Below are 21,173 nucleotides of genomic sequence, written 5' to 3' on the forward strand. Positions count from 1 at the left end.
ACTAGTCTAGTATCTTTAAAATATTGATTAAATGAGTTGAAAATATCTTCTTCTTAAAATGTGTAACATTTTATGATTTTTTTTTTTAGATATGAAAACATATCTTTAGGAAAAATTATACAATATGTTATTGTTAGTAATTTGGTTGAATTTGGGTCTCACGTTGTACCAAAACTTTCATGCAGCAAGCACGTGTTTCCCTTTTTATATCTCCTATATCTATGGCACTTGTTGCCTGCAAGTGATACAGCACCATGGATTCAATATTGGTAGGTAGTCAATTTTTGCCCTTTATTTTTTTTTATTGGAATTATTTGTAATTTATTTTGGTGAACTCAAAATAATCTCTATGGTTCATAGTAAAAAAACAGGGACGACCAAATTAATGTAGAGGTGTAAGAAAATTAAAATGATCATGTATTAATATTTGTCTATTAAAATATGAAATGTCCAAAGCAAATTTATTTTAATAAGAAAATTATAGTATTTTCATTAAGGTAGAAGTAGTGTAGAACAAGCTGAAATATATATTATAAAAAAAAATGGTATATCCCTCATGAAGTATATGCACGTGCCATGTTATTTTATTTTATTTGCTTCTCATATATTAATATTAATATATTAACACTTTCAAAAAAATAAAAAAGTATTAATATATTTACGATCAATCGCACTTGGTGACTTGGTTTGTGTTGTCTCATGTCTGTAATATTGTCAGCGAATCTACACCGGTGCTCACTTTTTACACTATTTTATATATTCAGTATACTTATATAGTTATATTTTATGACTTGCTTTGTTAAATTAAAAATAATTTTTTTAATAGACAAATATTAATGGTTAATTTTCATTAATAATTTTTTAACAGCATATAGATCAAACTCTAAACATCTTTCTTAATATCCTTTAGGATATCAACTCATGCTACTGGGTTACACCTTCCTATTCTTTCAAATTTATGATCTTGATCTTTTAATTTTATTTTCCACAAATTCAATCTCGACATATATTATTATTTTTAGTTTATGCACTTTTTTATATACATTATTTTACAATTTCAAGTATTTTTTCCACTTTTGGAACCCATAAAAATGTCAGTATTATTTTGATGTCAAAACTTCTCTAATGATTGGTGCGAAGATTTTAAGATGGCCTGCATTTTTTAGGGTCATCGTAGACAGCTTATCATTTATCAATAATAGTGATTTATTTTTATTTTTGGTACAAATATTATTTTTTAAAATCAATAACAATAATGACGATGTAGCATTTTCCAACATAAATATTGTGAAAACATTACACATGATTCATGAAAGGAACTTCTCTAATTTGTTGAGGGTTGGTTACAGATGTAAAGTGAGTGTTATATGAGTCCACCCACAACCAGTTGATGTTGAGCGTGTTTGGTTTCATTCAAGTCTGGGTCTTACTATGTTGTATATACACACATCGATGTCACATATCACATCAAAGTTTTTTTTTTGAGAGCACATATCATATCAAAGTTGATTGCTAGTGTTTTTGAAATTTTATTTTTATGCAAGATTCCAAACTTTAACTTTAATATTTTCCCTCAAAATAAACTTCATTATTTAATGATGCTCTTGACGATAAACTTTTTTATGTATTATGAATTGTTATTTTTGGGTTTCATTAGTATACAGCCCCATGGACCATCTAATCTGGTTCGAGAGTCAATTCTAACATAAGTGGTTATTCCAATCCCCTCATGACCACAGTTGCGGGAGATCAAACTGTGATCCGTTTTACCAAGTCCAACTCCAATCATCACGGGAAGAGATTTAATTTAAACAAGCATATCACAGCCTAGTGCTATACAAACAGTAAATTCATTCGGCAACTAAACTCTCATAATATATTGATTGATAGCCAAAAAACACCTTAGAATATCAAATATTACAAATAAATAAAACAAAATATCCATTCGGCAAACTATATAATAAACTATGCTCAACAATTCAAAATCCTCTCTGCATCCAAAGATCAGTTGACAAGTGATAACCATCACTGAAGCTTAATTTATATTACCAGAACAGAATTCCCAAAAGCAAAATTGATGCATTTGATAATTGTATTTGTGAGATAAATGAAGTCTGAAAATGGAGCTGGCCTTTGTTAAAGAAGATGCAACCTAACCGTAAACCCTAACAGCTAAACCTGCAACCGAAACTCATGACTCACTTGTTGGGACCGGCTCGGCAGAAATAAGCTGCTCAGATGGAACATCAGTAGATGGGTCCTGTTCAGATGGATCCTGCTCAGACGCTTCACTATCTTCTTCATCTGTGTAATCCCCAGTGTTTGGAGGTTGATCAGTAGATTCTCCCTTCAATTCATTCTCATTATATAGATCCCCTTGAACTGGTACATTTCTTTGCTGCTGGGACGAAAGAACATTTGCAATAGCTTTAATTGCAGCAGATGCCTGGTTGGGATCAACTGTCTCATCAACATCTATGCCATTAACATTAGTCTCCTCGGACTCGGACAAGGCATCCTGTCGTGGAGGAGGAACAAAAAAGGGAATTTTGCCCCTCTGCCAGTCATGAAGTATCATCTTTGCTGCAGTCATAAGGTCAGGCTCACCACCCTGGAAAAATAATGGAGTGAAAGTCACATCAAAGTCTGCCACCTATAGTCTTAACCAAAGCAAAATAAAACTTGAAGAAAAACAAATTGAAAGAATAACCAAATGGAATAATTTTTGTTTTTTGACAAACCAAATGAAATAATTTAACATCTGTCAAATTTAGTAAAGATATATAGTATATCCATAGAGCTGGTGATCAGCCTCAACAACTTCTTTTTTAATAAAAAACTGAGAATTTAGATCAATACAAAAAGAATACCTTGAGGAGTTTGCCAGATGATTTGCAAAGCTGAAGTAGGAAGTCATTTTCATCAACCCTGATGACGAGATATAGATATTATTGACACAGATAAAAAAATCAAGATCAGTATATAATGGCATGTAATAGTCAAATCAAGAATAATCATGACTCATCACCACACCTTACTGTTCATGATTCATCACAAGATGCTTACTAGATGTAGAGGGGGGAAAATCTTACAGAAAGGCTTTTAAAAAGTAGTCTGTTCTCAGCAAAAATAAGAATACAAAAGGTGGACACTTTTTGAAGATCTATTACCATTCACCACAAAGTTAGGAGACAAGGAAACATACCAGTCTTTTATTTTATAAGCTCTTGTCAAGTGCTCCTTCTTCACACGTTTCAAAACCTCGCCAATATGGTCAGCAGCATCTTTCAAGTTTGTTACACGTACCTGGAAATAAATGAAATAATCGGTCAAAGAGGAATAATAATATCTGATAACAAACATGCAAAATGAATTCCACAAGAGTAACATTTTACACAAAATAATATCTATCATTACACAACATGATAGTTTAACATTTTTCAAACACCGAAGGCAGTTCTGGCAAAAGAGAAAAATTATGTTTGCAGTCTTTGGAAGCTTAAAACAATCATACTACAAATCTTTCCCCCATCAGGTGGGTCACTCGTATGAATCAAACCAAGTCATTGTGCTCTTCCAATTTACATTGGCAAAATATTCTTTATAAAGTATCATGCAACCGAAGTGAAACGAAAACCTACCACACCCTTCAGCACAACATCTGTTTCAGAGTCATTGTTCTGATAGACAACTCCTGGACAATCAATCAAAAAGATCCTCTTTGTAAGGGTTATATACTGCCAGACTTTTGTTTCCCCTGGAATTGGAGCAACCTTGCAAACCTGACACATTAATTGGACATGTGTCAATCAACATGCTAAAATGCCTGTTTTCTAAGCTTTAATTAAGCAGGAAATAAGAAACAATGAAGGAAAAAGAAAGATTACATTCATCAACAAAAAAAGATTACATTCTTAGTACGTAATGTATTGATCACTGATGACTTCCCAACATTTGGATATCCAACGAAACCAACAGATATTGCTTGCTTATCGCTTTTCAATCTTGCAAATTGTCTCAGAACAGATAGAAGTGAACCCTAAGCATGATAATGACCAATGTAAGTACGATAGCAAATACATTAAGATACACAAGAGTTAAAGGAGAGGAAGGAAATATGTGTTCTCTCCGACTTCACTTGTCCTTTTTTATTGATGAATCAACACATCATAGGAAATTGACAAACAAATCAAATCAAAGATGAAGTCAATAGTATACCTTTCCAAAGGACTTGTTAATGCTTGCATGGAATGCTAGAGTTGGATATTCTTTTGACAAAACTCTAAGCCATCCTTTTGTTGCCCAAGCAGGAATTAAATCACACTGAAAAAATAAGGAGGATTTGAAATTATTTATATTGTAAGATTAAAAAAATTAGGGTATTTAGCAACAATTTAAAACAAAAAGAATAAAAGAATATGTTAGTAACCTTGTTCAATAAAAGCACCATGTGTTTATGCTTGCAACTTTCTTTCAAATGTTTTTCTAAATGGTAACATCTTGTGCCTTGTGGATCCCTTGCATCTATAACCTGTATCAGGACAGATAAAATACTGTCAAAGACTGAAGAGGAAAGTGTGTGATATCCGCTGGGAATTTGTGATTCAAAGGAATTCGAACTACAATGGATTCATCAACTTAAATAAGCATGAAACGATCATATAAAGAAAAATGCTTTAAAAGTATAACACATTAACTCCCAACTTCTAAGTTTTGTACCTTACTTTTTTACAAAGATAAACTTCATTAAAATTCATAACAATGTTCATACTTCACATTGACACAGCAAGGTAGCTTGCAGATTTGCCGCAGAAATACACATCATAAATCATAAAATAACTTTTTACATTTTTATATTTTTACAAGATTGACTACACAAGTTTCAAGAAAACTTTATCATATTTTCCAAAATAATATTATACAACGGAAACACGTAAATGTTAGTCAAGTCAGAATCAGTCAACATAGACATATGAAAAATTAAACTAGCAACACCATGAAACATTACCTGGACAACAACATCTGAAGAATCTATCACTTTGTAGAGTTCACCCCATATACGTTTGCTTTGACCCTTTTCAAACATGGTATGTCGCACTAAATCTCTAAATCCATCTGCTTCATTAGCTTCTGCAGCCGCACCAAAAGAAGCATACTTCTCTTCAAAAGCATCTACAGAGCAAAGTAATGTGAGAAAAGCACAACAGTTATCAAATTAAGTACAACATCATTTGGTCAGAGAAACACATCACATATAAACAGCTATTCCCACTAAAGAAACATAAAACCGCACCATTCAGTATTGATTAAGCATATAAACGGAACAAATGAAAAACAAGTAACCAAATTACAACACTCGTGGATAAGCTAAAAAACCACTTCGATATTATTTTTTAATAATAATTTGGTTTTAGAGGAGTGGTGGCAACACTCACACTAATACTCTTTTATTAGGTGAAATTCATACAGTCCCACCATTTTAGGAACAGGTCCCACATAACATGATGGGACCGAGATAAATTTCACCAAATAAGAGAGTGATGATAGGAAAAATAGTAATAAGTGAGTAATGCTTACTCTTTAGTCTGGTTTTAAGAACCACTATTCTTAACTTTAAAAAAAAAATAACACATCTTTTAGCACAATAAAACCAGCCATATCTCAAGCTAATACTAAGGCACTGTTTGGCACAAAAATTAGAAGAGAAAATGATAAACTATAATCTATAAGCTAATTGAATTAGCTTATCAAAATAAACTATAAGCTAATAAAATAAGCTATAAACTAGCAAAAATAAACTATAAGCTAGTAAAAATAAGCTATGAACCAGCAAAAATAAGCTATAAGCTAGTAAAAATAAGCTATAAGCTCATGAGAAAAAATGTTACAAAACAGGTCCTTTTTTTTTTCAATGAGCTTATGAGCTGTAAGCTATAATCTATAAGCCATAAGCTCCAATTTTGGCATTGCCAAACAGAGCCTAACTAAACAACCCAATTTGGAGGGAAATCATGATTTATACCTTGAGAACCATCAGCTTTCTTAGCTAAAGACTCATAATCAGAAGCCAAAAGGCTCGGTCTCTTTCTTTTAGTCTTAGGTCCAAATGCATCAGAAAAAGGCTCTCTATCAAGTAGATGAACCCTAGATTGCTACATTCAAAATCCATAAACCAATAAATAAATTTACAACAAAAGCACAAAATCATTGCAACAATTCAGCAACTGAAAAAACAAATAGAAACCTTCTGGTAATCCTTGAGAAGAGACATCGGCAAATTCTTCCCCTTAAGAATAACATTAAAAGTACTCGAATTATGCTTTGCCATTTCTTCTCTAAAAAACTCAAGCTCTTTCTGATTCACAACACGAGTATTCCCTACAAAATCACAAAACCAAAATTAAACAATCAAAACCATGAAATTAACGAGTTGAATTTGAAGAATCGTGATTGAACATACCAAACCAATTACGATCAGGTTTAATTCTTGTATTGGGAAGATCTTTATTCTGATACTCGTGGGATTGGATATGGCCCTTCTTGTTACGATAAGGTTTGTTTTTGTACATCTTGAGACGGCGAACTGTGGCGGCGGACCGCTTCTCGGTCTTGGAGTCATTGCTACGGTTAGCGTCGTTGGAGTGCTTTGGTTTTCCAGAGACGTTAACGCTTCTCTCTTTCTTCTTCGCCATTGCAGAGAGAGAGAGAAAGGGACAAGAAGAATTGAGATTAGGGTTTGTTGCAACTGAAATAACAGATATTTTGGTTCTTGAGGATTTTTTTTTATTTTCAACTTATTATAGTTTTTGTATCAAGGAACACAATTTCACTAGTGAATAAGTAAAAAAATTTGTGGTGAGGAATTGGGTGATTTTAATACATTAAAATATATACTCCCTCCGGTCCTTATTATAAGGAACACTTTGGAAAAAACACACATACCAAGAAACCTTATCTTTCTTAATAAAAATTCTAAAATTTTACAATTTATTCCAAAACTAACCTTGGTGTATTAATTTATCCTTAGAGAATATATCACTCTAATTAATGCATAACTTTGGAATGAATACAATTTAATAAGGGTAAAAATGGAATTGTAAGAATAAATTTAATGATTGTTTCTTATAAAAAGGACCAAATTTTTTTTCCAAATTGTTCCTTATAAAAAGGACCGGAGGGAGTATAAAATAAGTGATGTGTAAGAACAAGACTCACTTAAACACTTAAATAGGAGAGCTCTAATGCAAATGTTCTTAGAAATTGTGTTATATACTCCAAGTTTAAGGCACCAACAAGTATTTTGAGCTATCATTAATGACGTCTCTTAAAGTTTATCAAGGATAGAGTGTGGAAGGAAATTATGCGTGGATTCAGCTTTCGTTATTTTCATCATTCAAAATGGAGGTGATGGAAATGTTATGAGTCACATAATTGTTGAAAGAATTCATCAAATGCTGAGATTAAATTGGAAAGTAAAGCTTAAGCATATCTTTGATCAAAAAAAAAAAAAGCTTAAGCATATCTACTAAGAAGAAAACTATTGCTCGGATGGTCTAGCCAACATGGCCTTTGATGTATGCTCTGATGACATTACGGAAAGCTTTGATGCGGGTGTAATAGAAGTTATCACTTCTCGCTTAGTTATTAATTAGTTTTCCTCTTCAAGACTTCGGCCCTCTTATATTCCAAAAAAATAAATAATTACATAACTTTTATATAGACAGATTATTATCGAAAGTTGGTAAAAAGATGACTATGATGATCATGATGATGATAAAGTCTATTTCACTTTTATGAGTATATTTCTCATTCCATCTTCCGTAGTTGTATGATGTGTTCATGGATATGATATCATTGAATTTGACAGTGATAAGAGGTTTAGTGAGAATGCTTGCAAGTTGATCATTGATAAATACATGAGAGACTTGTAATTTGTTTGCTTGATCCTGCACTCTTACAAAAAAAAAACGGAGCATTTGTGCTTGGAGACGCCTTGCTTAAACTCTTATTAATGTTAAACATAGTTGTCATTAGCGGTTGCTATCGCAGCTGAGCAGAGGCTCTAGTTTGAAAGATCAATGTAGTCGCGTTACTTATTCCTTGTTGTTGAAGACATCTTTTGATTTTTAACTTTGAACAGCAATGGCTAAGACTTCTTTTGCAGTACTTTATACTGTTTCAACAGGTTTCTAGCAACATAGTCTGCTCCTTTTTTAACACTATTACTTCCTGGACTTTAGTGGTTAAGTTCAGTTTCATTTGACAGTACTACTTCATAACAGAATTGGTAATGAGATGGAAAATATGGTGCGCGACGTTAATTTGCCAATGTTCTTTGCTCATTTGTTTTGTGCACTAAATATTGATTTAAATTCTTAGAATTGGGAGTTGAGCATAAATCAATCCTATAAAATCGGCTTATAAGGTGAGAATTGTCCTCTCTTATAAACATATGCTAACTAGGTGGGAATTGGAACTCTCAAAAGTAATGAGCAACTTCAAAACTTAGAACAAAATTGATTTCGGTTTTTAAAAATTTCAAAACTCAAAACTGGTTTTGGTTTCTGAAAATCGAAGAACAGAAAACTAGAAAACCACCCCGAATAGGAGCTTAGCTTATATATCAATCAAACACAGATTCATCACAAAATTGATTGATGACTGATGTAAGCAGGACATAGATTCAACACAAACTCACTCATATATACAATTTATAAACAGATTCAATAAAAATTTCTTTTAATAAAAACACATAAAAAGCATAGAAAAATTTGTATGCAAGGCATGCCTTCCTTTTAAAGGTTAAGTTGCTCTTATAATCAGAAGCCAATAGGCTAAGTTGCTCTTAGTTCTCAAACTCATAATCTATGAAGGACACAGACACAGACACCGACACGGACCCTGAAAGATCGACATCAATAATAATTTGAAAAAATGACATAATTAAGTGTAATCATAGTGTCGGCACCGACAAGTGTCCAACACGGGACAAGGCTAATATGAGGAGTGTCCCTGCTTTATATAGCTCATAATTCATAAACAAGTACATTTACCAAATTTTCTTAAAGAATTCAAATGAAAACACAAAATCCTTGCAATAATCAAGCAGCTGAAGAAAAAAAAAAAAAAAAAACTTCTAGTGATCATTGAAAAATCACAATGGTAAATTCTTCCCCTTAGTAATAACATTATAATTACTCGACTTATACTTATCCATTTCTTCTCTAAAACCATCAAGCTCTTTCTGACCTATAACACGAGTATTCTCTGCAAATCACAAAACCAAAACAAAAAATTAAAACCTCGAAATTCATTGGCATGTTAAATTTGAATAATGATAATTATAATGATAATTAATTAACAAGTAACTGAATAATTTAATTATTATTATTATTGTGAGGAAATTGGACTAACCGAACCAACGAGGATCAGGTTGAATTCTTGTATTAGGAAGATCCTTAGATTGATACTCGTTAGATAAAACTCTTCCTCTACGACAGCGAACAGGTCTGTTTTTGTACATTTTGAGACGGCGAACAGTGGCCGCAGATCGGGAATTTTTTGTGGCGACATTGCTCCGGTTAACATCAAGAGAATGCTTTGGTTTTCCGGAGACGTTAACATTTCTTTCTTTCTTCTTCATCCCGTTAACTTTTCTTGCTCTCTTCTTCTGTTTCTTCTTCGACATTGTAGGGAATCAACGCTGTGAGTGAGAATAGGGTTTGTTGCAATTTGCCGTCAATAGGAGATTCACAGCATATAAACCCGTTTGTTACTTTTTTGGTCAAATCTGTTTTTTTATATATTTTAGGTTAGTGAGTCAATTTTTATTTTTTTTTTGTCATAGAGAGTTAGAAAAAATTTTTTCCTACCCCAACAATCTTCACTTTACCCCAACAATCCTATTTGAAATGACAAATATACCCTCATATATAATGTAAAACTGGAAAAAAAAAATCATTATTTACCCTAGTCAAAAAAGTGTTCCGGTGTGAGTCGGCGAATTTGAGAGAGTAAGTGCAATTTTACATACCGGTACACTTTTTCGAAGTGTGCCGGTTCGATTCCTTTACCGGTACACTTGAAAACAAGTGTTCCGGTATGAATATTCATACCGGTACACTTGAAAAAAAGTGTACCGGTATGCATATTCATACCGGAACACTTTTTTTCAAGTGTGCCGGTATGAATATGCATACCGGTACACTTTTTTTCAAGTGTTCCGGTATGAATATGTTCCGGTATGAATATTCATACCGGTACACTTGAAAAAAAGTGTACCGGTATATTCGACCTTTGCGTATCTGATTACATACTGGTACACTTGAAAAAAAGTGTACCGGTTCACAGTGATTTTTTTTTTTTTAAATTTTTTTTTCTTTTTTCAGTGGTGCGTACAAAAGGAGGAGACGGTAGAATTAGGCATAACAGAGGACGCGGAGAGTCTCGGCCACATCAGGAGGAGCCGGAAGACGATGAGATGCCGCCAGTGCATCAGGAGCAGGTTGAGGAGCAGGTTGAGGAGCAGGCTGAGCAGCAGGCTGTGCAGCAGGCTTGGCCTGGAGGGCCGATCGATACGAGTCTTTTGACTCGATACGAGCATCATGTTGCTCGTCATGTATGGTTTGGTCAGGTACTACTTTGTTTTTTTTGTTATTATTTGTTAAGTTATATTGATATTTTTTTTAATTTGTATTGTTTATACTTTCGTTACAACTGTTAAATCCTTATTTTACATACAAATTTAGTGTTAAAATATTATTATAGTTCATTTTCAATGTCTTATGATATGCATCCAATTATTCGGTCTAATTTATTATTCACAATGTTTTTTTATTAAATATATGTAGGAACGTGTCGAAGGTGATAAAATTGAGCTACGAATAGTATCTTTAGGAAGAAAGTTAGCTGACAGGATTCCTGATCACCATCCTCAAGTTATTCAAGGGTGGTTGAATATTTCGGGGTTGTGCTGGCTTGAGCGGACTAGCTTGAAATTTACCGATCCGCAGCTTATATCCGCATTTGTTGAGAGGTGGCACCCTGAGACATCGTCATTTCACATGCCGTTCGGCGAGATGACTATTACTTTGGACGATGTGGCATGTCTTCTGCATCTACCTGTTAGGGGTCAGTTTTATACTCCTGTATCAGTTTCTCAAGAACAAGCTGCGGAACTTGCAGCTGAGTTGTTAGGAGAGGAGTATGAATTTGCATTGCGAGAGACTGTAGCGCAGAGGGGTGGTTATTTTTCACAGCAGTGGCTATATGAGAGTTATAATAGGAATGCCAATTTATACGGGAAATATGACTGCGCAGCTAGGGCATGGATGTTGATGTTGGTGGGATCTACCATTCTGGCCGATAAGAGTTATACACGTGTGGATGCCAAATGGCTACTTCTGTTTAGTGATTTGTCTGCAGTCCATACATATTCGTGGGCCAGTATTGCATTAGTTTGTTTATACGATAACTTGAACGATGCATCCATGTTTTCTACGAGGGCTCTTGCAGGGTATGCGACACTTCTCCAGGTATGCGACACTCACTACAAAGACATAATTTAAATATTGCGTAATTAAATTTTTTTTCTCTTTGCTGTGCAATTAAATTTTGTTTTTATCTTTGTTGCGTAATTTAATTTTCTTTTCTCTTTGTTGCGTTGTTAACAATTTTCTTTTTTTTCTTTTTTGCAACAGTGTTGGATCCACGAGTATTTTCCTACCCTTGGTAGGCGGGCTCAGTCGGATCTTAATTGTGATAATCCTGGATTTCCTCGAGCTATGCGGTGGATGTATAAGCAAGGGAAGACCAAGCTCCCCGATTATCGGCCTATATTGGATGCACTGACCCCTGATGACGTGATATGGCGTCCGTTTGAGACTCACAGAGGTAGCATTCCTTTTGATCTGATTACTCTGTATAGTGGTCATCTGCGTGGATCCACGGTAGTTCCTTACTTGCCCGAGAGGTGTATTAGGCAATTTGGATTTGTACAGTATATACCACCACCACCACCTCTAGCTCCTGCCTACTCTGATATTGATAGCGACTGGATTGGTTATCACGCGTCCGTTGATCGGATCCTTCAGCCGACACGTCCAGTGACATATGCTAGTGAGACTGTACCTGATTACATGTCCTGGTACTATAGGGTATCACATCCTAGACTGTGTCGCCCTGTTGATGGACCACATGGAGCACCACCAGTTCCGCACTATGCACCTGCACCTGCACCAGATGCCCCAGTAGACGATGCACCAGCAGATGATGCACCACAAGAAACTGCACTACAGCGTGAGCGGAGATGGAGAGGTATGGCTCGAGGCGCGCTTGAGACATTTCTTACGAGGATAGACGCTGATAGGGATGATGAGGATTTTGAGGAAGTTCAAACACTTTACTCTTCAACGCTCTTTTACCAACAATATCAAGTGACCTAAATCGAGTCCATATGGCCTCCATTGCATTACTCATGTCCAACTCATATCCATCCTCTGTGTCATCCTCCAATGGTTCTTCCATAGTTAATTTCTTCCAGTGACCGTGAACTGAATCTAACGGTATCGGTACACCGTTGGTTGTATATCCACTCAATTCACAAGCACAAGGCAACTCACATGTTGACCTAAGTTTGAAACCACACAAGTTTTTATTTGTTCCAACAATGTCAATTCTCTCCATCTCATCAGAAATTAGTGTCATAGCGGCCCTGGAGACAAAGTTTCTCAAATATTGAAAAAATGGACTGCTATGTGTCTTTTCTGTATAGTAAAAACTTTTTTGAAAAGACTTCTTTATTTTGTCAACTTCTAGTCTTATGTTGTCATTCATGCCTTCCAAACACTTGCATAAGTCTCCTTTGCTGTGTTCCAACATTTTCTTCAGTCTCCAATGTGCAGACTCAACTCTAAATATCAAATTGCAAACAATAGTCAATTAAACGCCAAAAAAAGAAAAATATAATTTCAATTTTAAAATAAAAAAATTATACCTATTAGTCGTTGTGTTTCCTAAATGCATCACTCGATTGGTCCATGCTTCAACAAATTGTTCTTTGTGAGGGGCCAACCAGGTGTTATTGACATATTCGACAAAATTGCTTGAATTAACACATGCTTGCTGAAACGCATTCAACCGTTGCTGATACTCCACCTCATCCGGACTTTCAACAACATCTCTCCACAAATTTTTCACCTTCTGTTTCATATCCTTAGGTATTTGCACGGTGCATCTCGCATTCACATTTTTTATTATGTGCCACGTACAAAGCATATTAGTAGTATGTGGAAATATATCTTTAATTGCATTCATCAAAGCAAACTCCCTATCAGTCAAAATTACTCTAGGAAATATATCTTGCTTTGTAATCAATTGCTTCAGCTTACCTAACGCCCAATGATAATTGTCCGTCTTCTCAGATTCCATGTAAGCAAATCCAACAGCAAATGTCATGTTAGTTGACGTTATGCCAGCAATTTCAAGCAGTGGCTGTCTATATTTATTAGTTTTGTACGTGCAGTCCATAACCAAAACAATGGGAAACAAGTTCAACAACTTGATTGAATCTGGATGCGCCCAAAAAATATCACTCAAAACATCGGAGCCATCATCTTTTCTTCTATTCCAGCTGACATATTTTGCATCATCTAACAACTGCAGCAAGTGTTGCAGCTCTGTTCTGGAACCTCTTTCCTGTATTTGCATCATGTGTCTTTTCCTATATACAAGTGTGGCATCAACAACAGACTCTGGATTTTGATCTTTCAAATCTAAAACAATGTGTCTTGGTGCTACTTTACGCTTTGTCAAATCTTGAACACGTTTGTTTTCATCAGCGGTTAAACGTGCCTTGCGAGGATGACCATGATATTGGTCAGGTAGCCCGTGGTTGTGAACTCCATGAATAACCTGAACTTTCCATCCTGAACCATCTGTTGAAGGTGCAGCTCTAATTTTAAATGGACAGTTACACTTTTTCGATGCAGATGTCGTGGAACTTTCTGAAGAGTCATACTTTCCACCTTTGTCACAACCCAAAATCAACTTGTCATTTCTTCCTCTTATTCCGTTCTTTTTATCCGACCGAGTAATGATAATACCGACTTTATTGGCATCTCCAACATCTCGAGCCCATTTGACAACATCATCTGGGGTAGCAAATTTTTGATGAGTTGTAAAAACATCCGTAGTATCTACCAACATTTGACTTGTATCGCCGAGATAAGCCATATCTGTTTAAAAATAAAAAAATAAATTAAAATTAAAAAAATTAAGAATAACATACCGGTACACTTATTACATACCGGAACACTTTGATTACCGGAACACTCTAAAAAAGTGTACCGGTATGTATAATGATAAACGAAATATAATTAACATACCGGTACACTTTTTAAAAAGTGTGCCGGTAACATTAACGTACCGGAACACTTTTTAAAAAGTGTACCGGTAATATAAACATACCGGAAACGTTATAAAAAGTGTACCGGTATAATTAACATACCGGAACACTGTTAAAAATGTGTGCCGGTAAAGTTAACTTACCGGTATGGATAATTGCTTACCGGAACAGTTTTTCGTGAGGATGAAAATTCTACCGGAACAGTATAATACGACAAAATTTTTTTTTTTAAAATATATTAATTTTTGATAAGGGTATATTGGGTATTTTTAAAAAAATGTTGGGGTAAAGTGAAGATTGTTGGGGTAGGAAAAAAAATTTTCAGAGAGTTAAATGTATTTTTAAACCAAATTATTTTTAGTAAATTAAACCCCCAATTAATTATCCCACCCTCTTTTGTTAAATTGTTTGTCAAAAGAAGGGGAAAAGAAAAAAACTATCCTCTCAAGCTATTTCTCTGATATTATGAAATATATATTTACAAAGTTTTCACTAATAAATTTCGTCAGAAACATGTAAGACGATACGTAAGGTGAGTTTTTTCCTCTTAACCGAATTCTGAATTCTTTCACCAAAATTCAAACCACCTAACCACTGTTTAAGGGTCTCAAAACTCTTACCGCTTAGATTAAGTCATTAGTGGTCCGCAACCTATATTTTTATGTAAATAGAAAGAAAAAAAAATAGTTATTTTAAACTAACATCTTCAAGGTTACTTATTCACAGTAACAGTAACAATAACAATACACTTTTTTTTCTTTTGTTAACCAAATAATGATTTATTTTTGTTTGAATTTTGCCAAAACACACCAAGATAAAGTGATCGTAGCCTCACAAAATTACAATGATTCACCGCGACTTTTCAATCACAACATCCACCCAAACATACACTAAAAGCTTCAACCAACAGCGTAGTTTTGGTCAATATCTAGAGTCAACTTATTTTTATTTTTTTCATAAGCATAGAGTCAACAACTTACGTTAATAGCGAATAGTAAAATTCACATAAAAACCGTTAGTAAGCCTCCTATCAAACATGTGTATACTAGGCGTAAGCCCAAAGGCCCAAGTAATTAAGCCCTATTATGGATGGGGCATAAGTTTCACATAGAAACAGAAAATAGTAACTATTCTGATTCTCAGTGTTCATTATACACATTCGATAGTCTATCACATCATATTCTTAAAATGGAAGTTGAGGTAACTCAACCCTACAAAACCGGCTTATAAAGTAAGGTAAGAATTGTATCCTACCAAACTCCCATGATAATAAATAGTATGTTCATAACAGTTATCAATATATTGACAAAGATTTACATAATGAGTTTAAAATAACTTAGACAGCAGCAGTTGTTGTCACATATTTGCTTCTATACTTCCTGCTAAAGTCTTCTATGTTGGAATCATTAGTATTCTTGAGGAAACTAGAAAACCATTGAACAGAAAGTTTAGGAATTCGTTCAAGTGTCTGTCTATCCACATAATATAATCCAAATCTTATATGATATCCATTATTCCATTCAAAGTTGTCAAGCAATGACCATATCATATATCCTCTTACATCTGCACCTTTTCTGCACATAACAAAATTATCCATAGTCAACAAAGTAACCAAAAACATTACTAAAAAACTAGGTTGCCACTTATAATATATTATTCCTCATCGTCGTCGTTGTCATCACTCACCTTATGGCTCTAAGCAAAGCTGCAAGGTAAACTTTATGATACTCTATCCGTTTGAAATCATGTAGTATATCATGCATTGTCATACTTTCGTTGAGTGGTGAAGAATATCCTGCAACAAGTTTTGTTAACCAATAATTCATACCTTCAAACCCAAATTTACATAAACAAAATTTCATATAGTCACTTCTTTGTCTCTTAATCCGAATTGAAGTTTTTTTTTTGGTTTTCACCACCAGTATCCGACCCACCGGACCGCCTAATCTGGTTCGGGGGTCAGTTCTGGCATCAAGTGGTTTCAGCCCCCTCTCGATCGCAAATTGAAGTATTTAATATTATATTAACAGATGGAAAAAATGAGATCGTTTTAATGTTATTCAATATTCATATTCACGTACCATTTTCGGTAATATACATAGGCAAGTTATTATATTTTATCTTTATGTAGTCTACAATCTTCTCCATGCCCTTTGGAACTACAAAGAACCTTGGCATTGCTGTCTGTTCAAAACAAAAGAAATCATATCAAATATTTATGTTCACTAGTCCTGTGCTTATCTTAAAGTGTATGTTTACCTGATTACCAATTGGAATGCCATCTCGCATACCAGTTGTTTCCACAAAGCCTTTTATTGGACGAGCTGCTTCGGGAGGACAAGCAGAGAGGTAGCAATCCTTGGCATAGAGAGCTCCATAGTTATTGATGCCAATGAAGTCCAGGCTGCCTCTTAAGAGACTCTTCTCCTTAGGTGAGAACCTCGGCAGCTGGTTCCCGAGAATAGAGCGCATCTCAGCAGGGTACTCACCAAAAACTAAGGGATCTAGGAACCTTCTCGCCATCAAAAATCAATTAAAGTTAATAAAAAGAATGACATAACTGTGTTCTGTTAATTATGGTCATTAATAAAGTACGTTTAAGAAATGCTAGTAACGCACTCTTATTGGTTGAAATTCAAACCGACCCCCTCGCAAATTTATGTGGCACTGACATGATTTAGTATGATTCATTTCCAAAGTACTCATATTGAAAAGATGGTGTGTTGATAGCACTCTTTTTATGCATAATAGTTTATGTAATGGACGTTAATAAGCCAGAAGCAAAAAACTCACTGTTTCTTAATGACTTACCAACCTATGACAAAAGCCAAGGCCCTTTTTGCAGCTTGTCTATCACATTCTTCATCTCTAAGAGGTTCATACATGAAGGTATGTCCAACAATGCCAATCGTTCCACCTTGTTTTTCCTGCATCAGTATAAAAAATGTTCCAAAATAAACGCCATTTGTTCCGATTCTACCCCTAAAGTAATATTGTCGACACTACTTTCAAGTTATGTACATTTATGCAAACAACCAACAATTAAAAGGACAAATTTGTAAAATTGCAACACCCTTTAATTTATTTATAGCTTTTCTTAATCTGCGTGAAAAACCTAGGACGACAGTTATTTTGGAACAGAAAATGCGACAAAAAATGCCTTTAGTTTTGGTCACTTTTGTTACCTGATAGTGCTTGCGGTATAATTCGACAGCCTTAGCATGTGACAGCAACATATTGTGCATGACAAGGAGAGGCTCAACATCAGAGTTACCAGTAGGACAGTTTCCAAAAGGAGGAGAACAGTGATTAGGAGGGTATCCTCCCCTCAAATAGGCAAAATCTGCAATCAGATTTGGCTCATTGATGGTGACCCAATACTTAACCCTATCTCCAAAACTCTTGAAACAGATTTCAGCAAAATGAACAAAATCTCTCCTGCAAACACCAATTAAATAGTTATCAAAATCTTAATGATCTCTTGCTAGAGATCCTAGGTTCGATCGCCAGCTCATTGTAAACCAAAAAAAAAACTTAATGATCTCTTAACTCGAAATTTTGGACTATAATTGTGGAAAGAGATTTCATCAGCTCATAGGACAATTCATTTTAAGTGACAAACTTTATACACTATGAAGCACTCACACATATATAGACACCAGATACGACACTGACAAGTTGTAATAATATGTGAAAATTGGATGATTTAATGTAAACTATATGTGTCAGTGTCCTGTTGGTTGGACACCTGACTCGCCATCAATTTGAAGTGTCAATGCTACATAACTTACTGAATTAGAGGACTAAGCCAACCGCCGTATCTGTCTTCCAGCTCTTGTGGCAAGTCATGATGGTGAATTGTCACAAATGGCTCAATCCCTAGATCAATCAAACCATGTCCAAATTTATTACAAAATTTATAACTCTAAGAAATTGAAGAAAAATATGCAACCAATCAAATGCTGTTACTCACCTCTTAGTAGAAGATTGTCAATAAGATTGTTATAGAACATAATCCCAGTTGGATTTATGTCCCCATATAACCCTTCTGTTACAAATCATGAACATGGATTTAATTAAGAAGTTAATTAAGAAACTAATTAATTTTAGTGAGCTGTGGAATACTTACTAGGTAGAATCCTAGTCCATGAAATTGAAAACCTATATACATTTGTCCCAAGAGAGGACATCAATTTGATATCTTCCTGTTTCATAGACAATGTTTTATACTTTAGATATAGTAAACTATATATTAATGAGTGTAGTTAAGGCAAGTAAACTATATAACATATTTTGGTTTTAGTCCCGTAAACTTTTTTTGTTTGGTTCCAGAAAATTCATGAAGTCGGGGCAAAATCTCAGTTTTAAACAAAAATCTCAGTTTTACTCTAAACTAACTCCTAAAATACCAAATTTTTTTACCAGAGCCTGGGCAAGTGCCCGGGCTGGCCGGGCGGTGGATCCACCACTGGTTTCAGTCCTGCAAATTCAAAAGCATGTTGCTTCTAGTCCCTGAGTCATATGTAGTCCAATAAAATCAGGCTGTGTCGTCCAATAAGCTGACATTAGGGACTAAAAACAAAAGTTTTTGAAATTTTAGAGACCGAATCACCCTGTAATTGTAGGGACTAAAATCATATTTAATTTTTATTAATATTATAATCATTACCAAATAGTGATGATAGTGATCATCAGCTATATCACCATTCTCATCATTGTTTACCATTCCTGAAAATTTATAAAATTATTGTATTATTAATTTTCAACATTAAATTAAATTCTATAACTATATTCACAAAACAAAATGAAATGAAATTTACCTGGTGTATGACTGAATACATCCCAGTTGCTTAAACCTTTACCATCTTCAAATGCTGCCCCTTCAATCTATTTTTATTTATTTAACACAAGAAAAAAAAAAAACTCATCAACAACAAGAAAATTTAAATATATTTGGGAAGAAGATAAAGAATTTGAACAAGTACTTGGTAAGAGGAAGTGCTTGTTCCAAAGAGGAAGCTTTTTGGGAATTGAGATTTGCTGATTTCATCTTCTTCTTCTTTAATTTCATGAGAACTTTGGACATGAATAAGAGAGGAGTTAAACAGTGTTAGTAACACAACTTGCAGAAGCCATTTTGGCATTTTTCATTCAACTCATAAAGCCAAAACACTTATCAGAAACATATACTATCACGTATATCAATTATTTATGATATAGGACCCATATATATTGTAAGTCGTTAGGTACATAATAATTCACGTGGAATATAAAATAAGGTCTCATTTACTTTGTTAAAATTTCTGAAAATGCTATTATATGTGTTTTAGAAAATTGCAAAAGAAATATTATGAGGAAAAGTATTGAATATAAATTCTCTTATATTTATTACTATTGAAGTGAAAATTAAGAAAGAATAAAAAGTAATTGCCGTCACTATTATGGAGATAACTCAAAAGATTTTCTCCAATGTTAGAGATGTGATTCTTTCAAAATTAAGTGGAGCACATGGAGCGCAAGAAAAAGAAGAATTTGAGAGTGAAAGTTTGAGAGTTTCTTTGTTGTTCAATCATTTCAATTTTATGAGATGAGTCAGCCATGTGACATTAACGTGTCACATTAGCACTTCATAATTTTTTTTAGCTAACCAATTCACATACATAAACTATTTAGTATTTCGTCTATATTATAATCTAAATACATTTGATTTTTAATTTATCTAAAATTTTTTTTTTATAATTATGATCGGAGGTAACAATATTTTATGAAAACTGCTAAACATGTTTCAGACATTAGTTAAACATATTAATAAAAACTTATATAAAAAAAATTAATATATACTACTTTTTAAAAAATTAAATTTATAATTTATTAGTTTGATTTAATTTCTTTTATAAGAATCAAACTTAAGTTATGTACCAAAATAAAAAATAAACTTGAGTTTAATTGATATTTAGTGTTGATGTAAAAATTATTTATACTTGCATATAATTATTTATCAATAAAATTGATAATCATGAGAAACTAATACATCAAAGTAATGTAAAAAAACGAATAAATGGGAAAAATAAAATGAAATGGGTAGGGCCGACCGATTAGCCCATGTGGCCCATACGGGTTGGGTCGAACTCATAAATGTGTAGCCCATAATAATTGGGTCAGGCTAGCCCATGTATATCGTTTGGCCCACCGGGTTGAGCCAACTCATTTGACAGCTCTACTTATGTTTTCATACGAGTATGGATCTTCTTCATTTCTTAAAAGAAATAGAAATTATAATTAGTAAAATTTTGATTTGATGTATAGATATTCAAATAATGTCAATCATTCATCATTTCTTTTGGGAAATAAAAATATCCTACTTATAATTATACTATACTACAAATAATGTCGAAAAAAAGGTGAAAATTAATAATATTTTTTAATCAAAGTTCCCCCTTTTTTTTATGAAAAATGCTGGCTCAATTCCTGAAGAAGGAATGGCGGGGCGAAAGAACTACCTGGAAGTTAGTTCAGTCAATCAATGACAAGTGAGAAGAAGGATATCCGATTCCAAAGACTCATCACAAATTTCGTAGGTGATATTCGAAACCGCTGATGTTCGGAATTAGAGGATATATTAAATATAAAAAGTTAAAAAATTATTTTCTCCGTCTCAAATCTTTGATCCTTTTTGCTTGTTAGTTTTATCCCAAAACTTTTGTCTTTTTAAGAAACCAAGACACATAGTTTTTTTTTTCCATAAGCAAAAATTGAATTATAAAGACTA

At 33.9% G+C, this 21,173-nt stretch overlaps 4 protein-coding genes and 1 pseudogene across 4 annotated transcripts; 1 reads left to right on the plus strand and 4 right to left on the minus strand.

Moving 5' to 3' along the window:
- Positions 1-1,852: 1,852 nt before the first annotated feature.
- Positions 1,853-6,789, minus strand: LOC123895194 (annotated as a pseudogene).
- A 2,133-nt stretch (positions 6,790-8,922) lies between these two features.
- LOC123895195 (nuclear/nucleolar GTPase 2-like) lies at positions 8,923-9,817 on the minus strand. The gene is made up of 2 exons (XM_045945428.1): positions 9,415-9,817; positions 8,923-9,267 (listed from the first exon to the last, which is right to left on the minus strand). Exons 1-2 carry the CDS (start codon positions 9,686-9,688, stop codon positions 9,155-9,157), a joined length of 387 nt encoding a protein of 128 aa, XP_045801384.1. The 5' UTR covers positions 9,689-9,817; the 3' UTR covers positions 8,923-9,154.
- A 591-nt stretch (positions 9,818-10,408) lies between these two features.
- On the plus strand, positions 10,409-12,252 carry LOC123896477 (protein MAIN-LIKE 1-like). The gene is made up of 4 exons (XM_045946857.1): positions 10,409-10,633; positions 10,851-11,534; positions 11,700-12,060; positions 12,155-12,252. Exons 1-4 carry the CDS (start codon positions 10,481-10,483, stop codon positions 12,250-12,252), a joined length of 1,296 nt encoding a protein of 431 aa, XP_045802813.1. The 5' UTR covers positions 10,409-10,480.
- Positions 12,253-12,345: 93 nt separating this feature from the next.
- LOC123896478 (PKS-NRPS hybrid synthetase cheA-like) lies at positions 12,346-14,244 on the minus strand. The gene is made up of 2 exons (XM_045946858.1): positions 12,995-14,244; positions 12,346-12,910 (listed from the first exon to the last, which is right to left on the minus strand). The coding sequence occupies exons 1-2, from the start codon at positions 14,230-14,232 to the stop codon at positions 12,346-12,348; spliced, it is 1,803 nt and encodes a 600-aa protein (XP_045802814.1). The 5' UTR covers positions 14,233-14,244.
- Positions 14,245-15,423: 1,179 nt separating this feature from the next.
- On the minus strand, positions 15,424-19,958 carry LOC123895196 (beta-glucosidase 18-like). The gene is made up of 12 exons (XM_045945429.1): positions 19,390-19,958; positions 19,225-19,291; positions 19,074-19,132; positions 18,534-18,609; positions 18,378-18,452; positions 18,196-18,283; positions 17,590-17,842; positions 17,216-17,331; positions 16,664-16,916; positions 16,486-16,588; positions 16,091-16,199; positions 15,424-15,978 (listed from the first exon to the last, which is right to left on the minus strand). The coding sequence occupies exons 1-12, from the start codon at positions 19,546-19,548 to the stop codon at positions 15,741-15,743; spliced, it is 1,596 nt and encodes a 531-aa protein (XP_045801385.1). The 5' UTR covers positions 19,549-19,958; the 3' UTR covers positions 15,424-15,740.
- Positions 19,959-21,173: the final 1,215 nt, after the last annotated feature.

The sequence above is a fragment of the Trifolium pratense genome, linkage group LG7 (genome assembly GCF_020283565.1).
Source record: "Trifolium pratense cultivar HEN17-A07 linkage group LG7, ARS_RC_1.1, whole genome shotgun sequence".
In the NCBI taxonomy this organism is placed as follows: Eukaryota; Viridiplantae; Streptophyta; class Magnoliopsida; order Fabales; family Fabaceae; genus Trifolium; species Trifolium pratense.

Coding starts and splice junctions, on each gene's coding strand:
- LOC123895196 (XM_045945429.1), bottom strand. CDS start 19,548: ATGCCAAAATGGCTTCTGCAAGTTGTGTTACTAACACTGTTTAACTCC. Junction 19,292..19,389: donor CAAGCACTTCCTCTTACCAA/GTACTTGTTCAA, acceptor AAATAAAAATAG/ATTGAAGGGGCAGCATTTGA. Junction 17,843..18,195: donor TGGCTTAGTCCTCTAATTCA/GTAAGTTATGTA, acceptor TGGTGTTTGCAG/GAGAGATTTTGTTCATTTTG.
- LOC123895195 (XM_045945428.1), bottom strand. CDS start 9,688: ATGTCGAAGAAGAAACAGAAGAAGAGAGCAAGAAAAGTTAACGGGATG. Junction 9,268..9,414: donor ACCTGATCCTCGTTGGTTCG/GTTAGTCCAATT, acceptor TGTGATTTGCAG/AGAATACTCGTGTTATAGGT.
- LOC123896478 (XM_045946858.1), bottom strand. CDS start 14,232: ATGGCTTATCTCGGCGATACAAGTCAAATGTTGGTAGATACTACGGAT. Junction 12,911..12,994: donor GGAAACACAACGACTAATAG/GTATAATTTTTT, acceptor TTTGATATTTAG/AGTTGAGTCTGCACATTGGA.
- LOC123896477 (XM_045946857.1), top strand. CDS start 10,481: ATGCCGCCAGTGCATCAGGAGCAGGTTGAGGAGCAGGTTGAGGAGCAG. Junction 10,634..10,850: donor GTCATGTATGGTTTGGTCAG/GTACTACTTTGT, acceptor AAATATATGTAG/GAACGTGTCGAAGGTGATAA. Junction 11,535..11,699: donor GGTATGCGACACTTCTCCAG/GTATGCGACACT, acceptor TTTTTGCAACAG/TGTTGGATCCACGAGTATTT.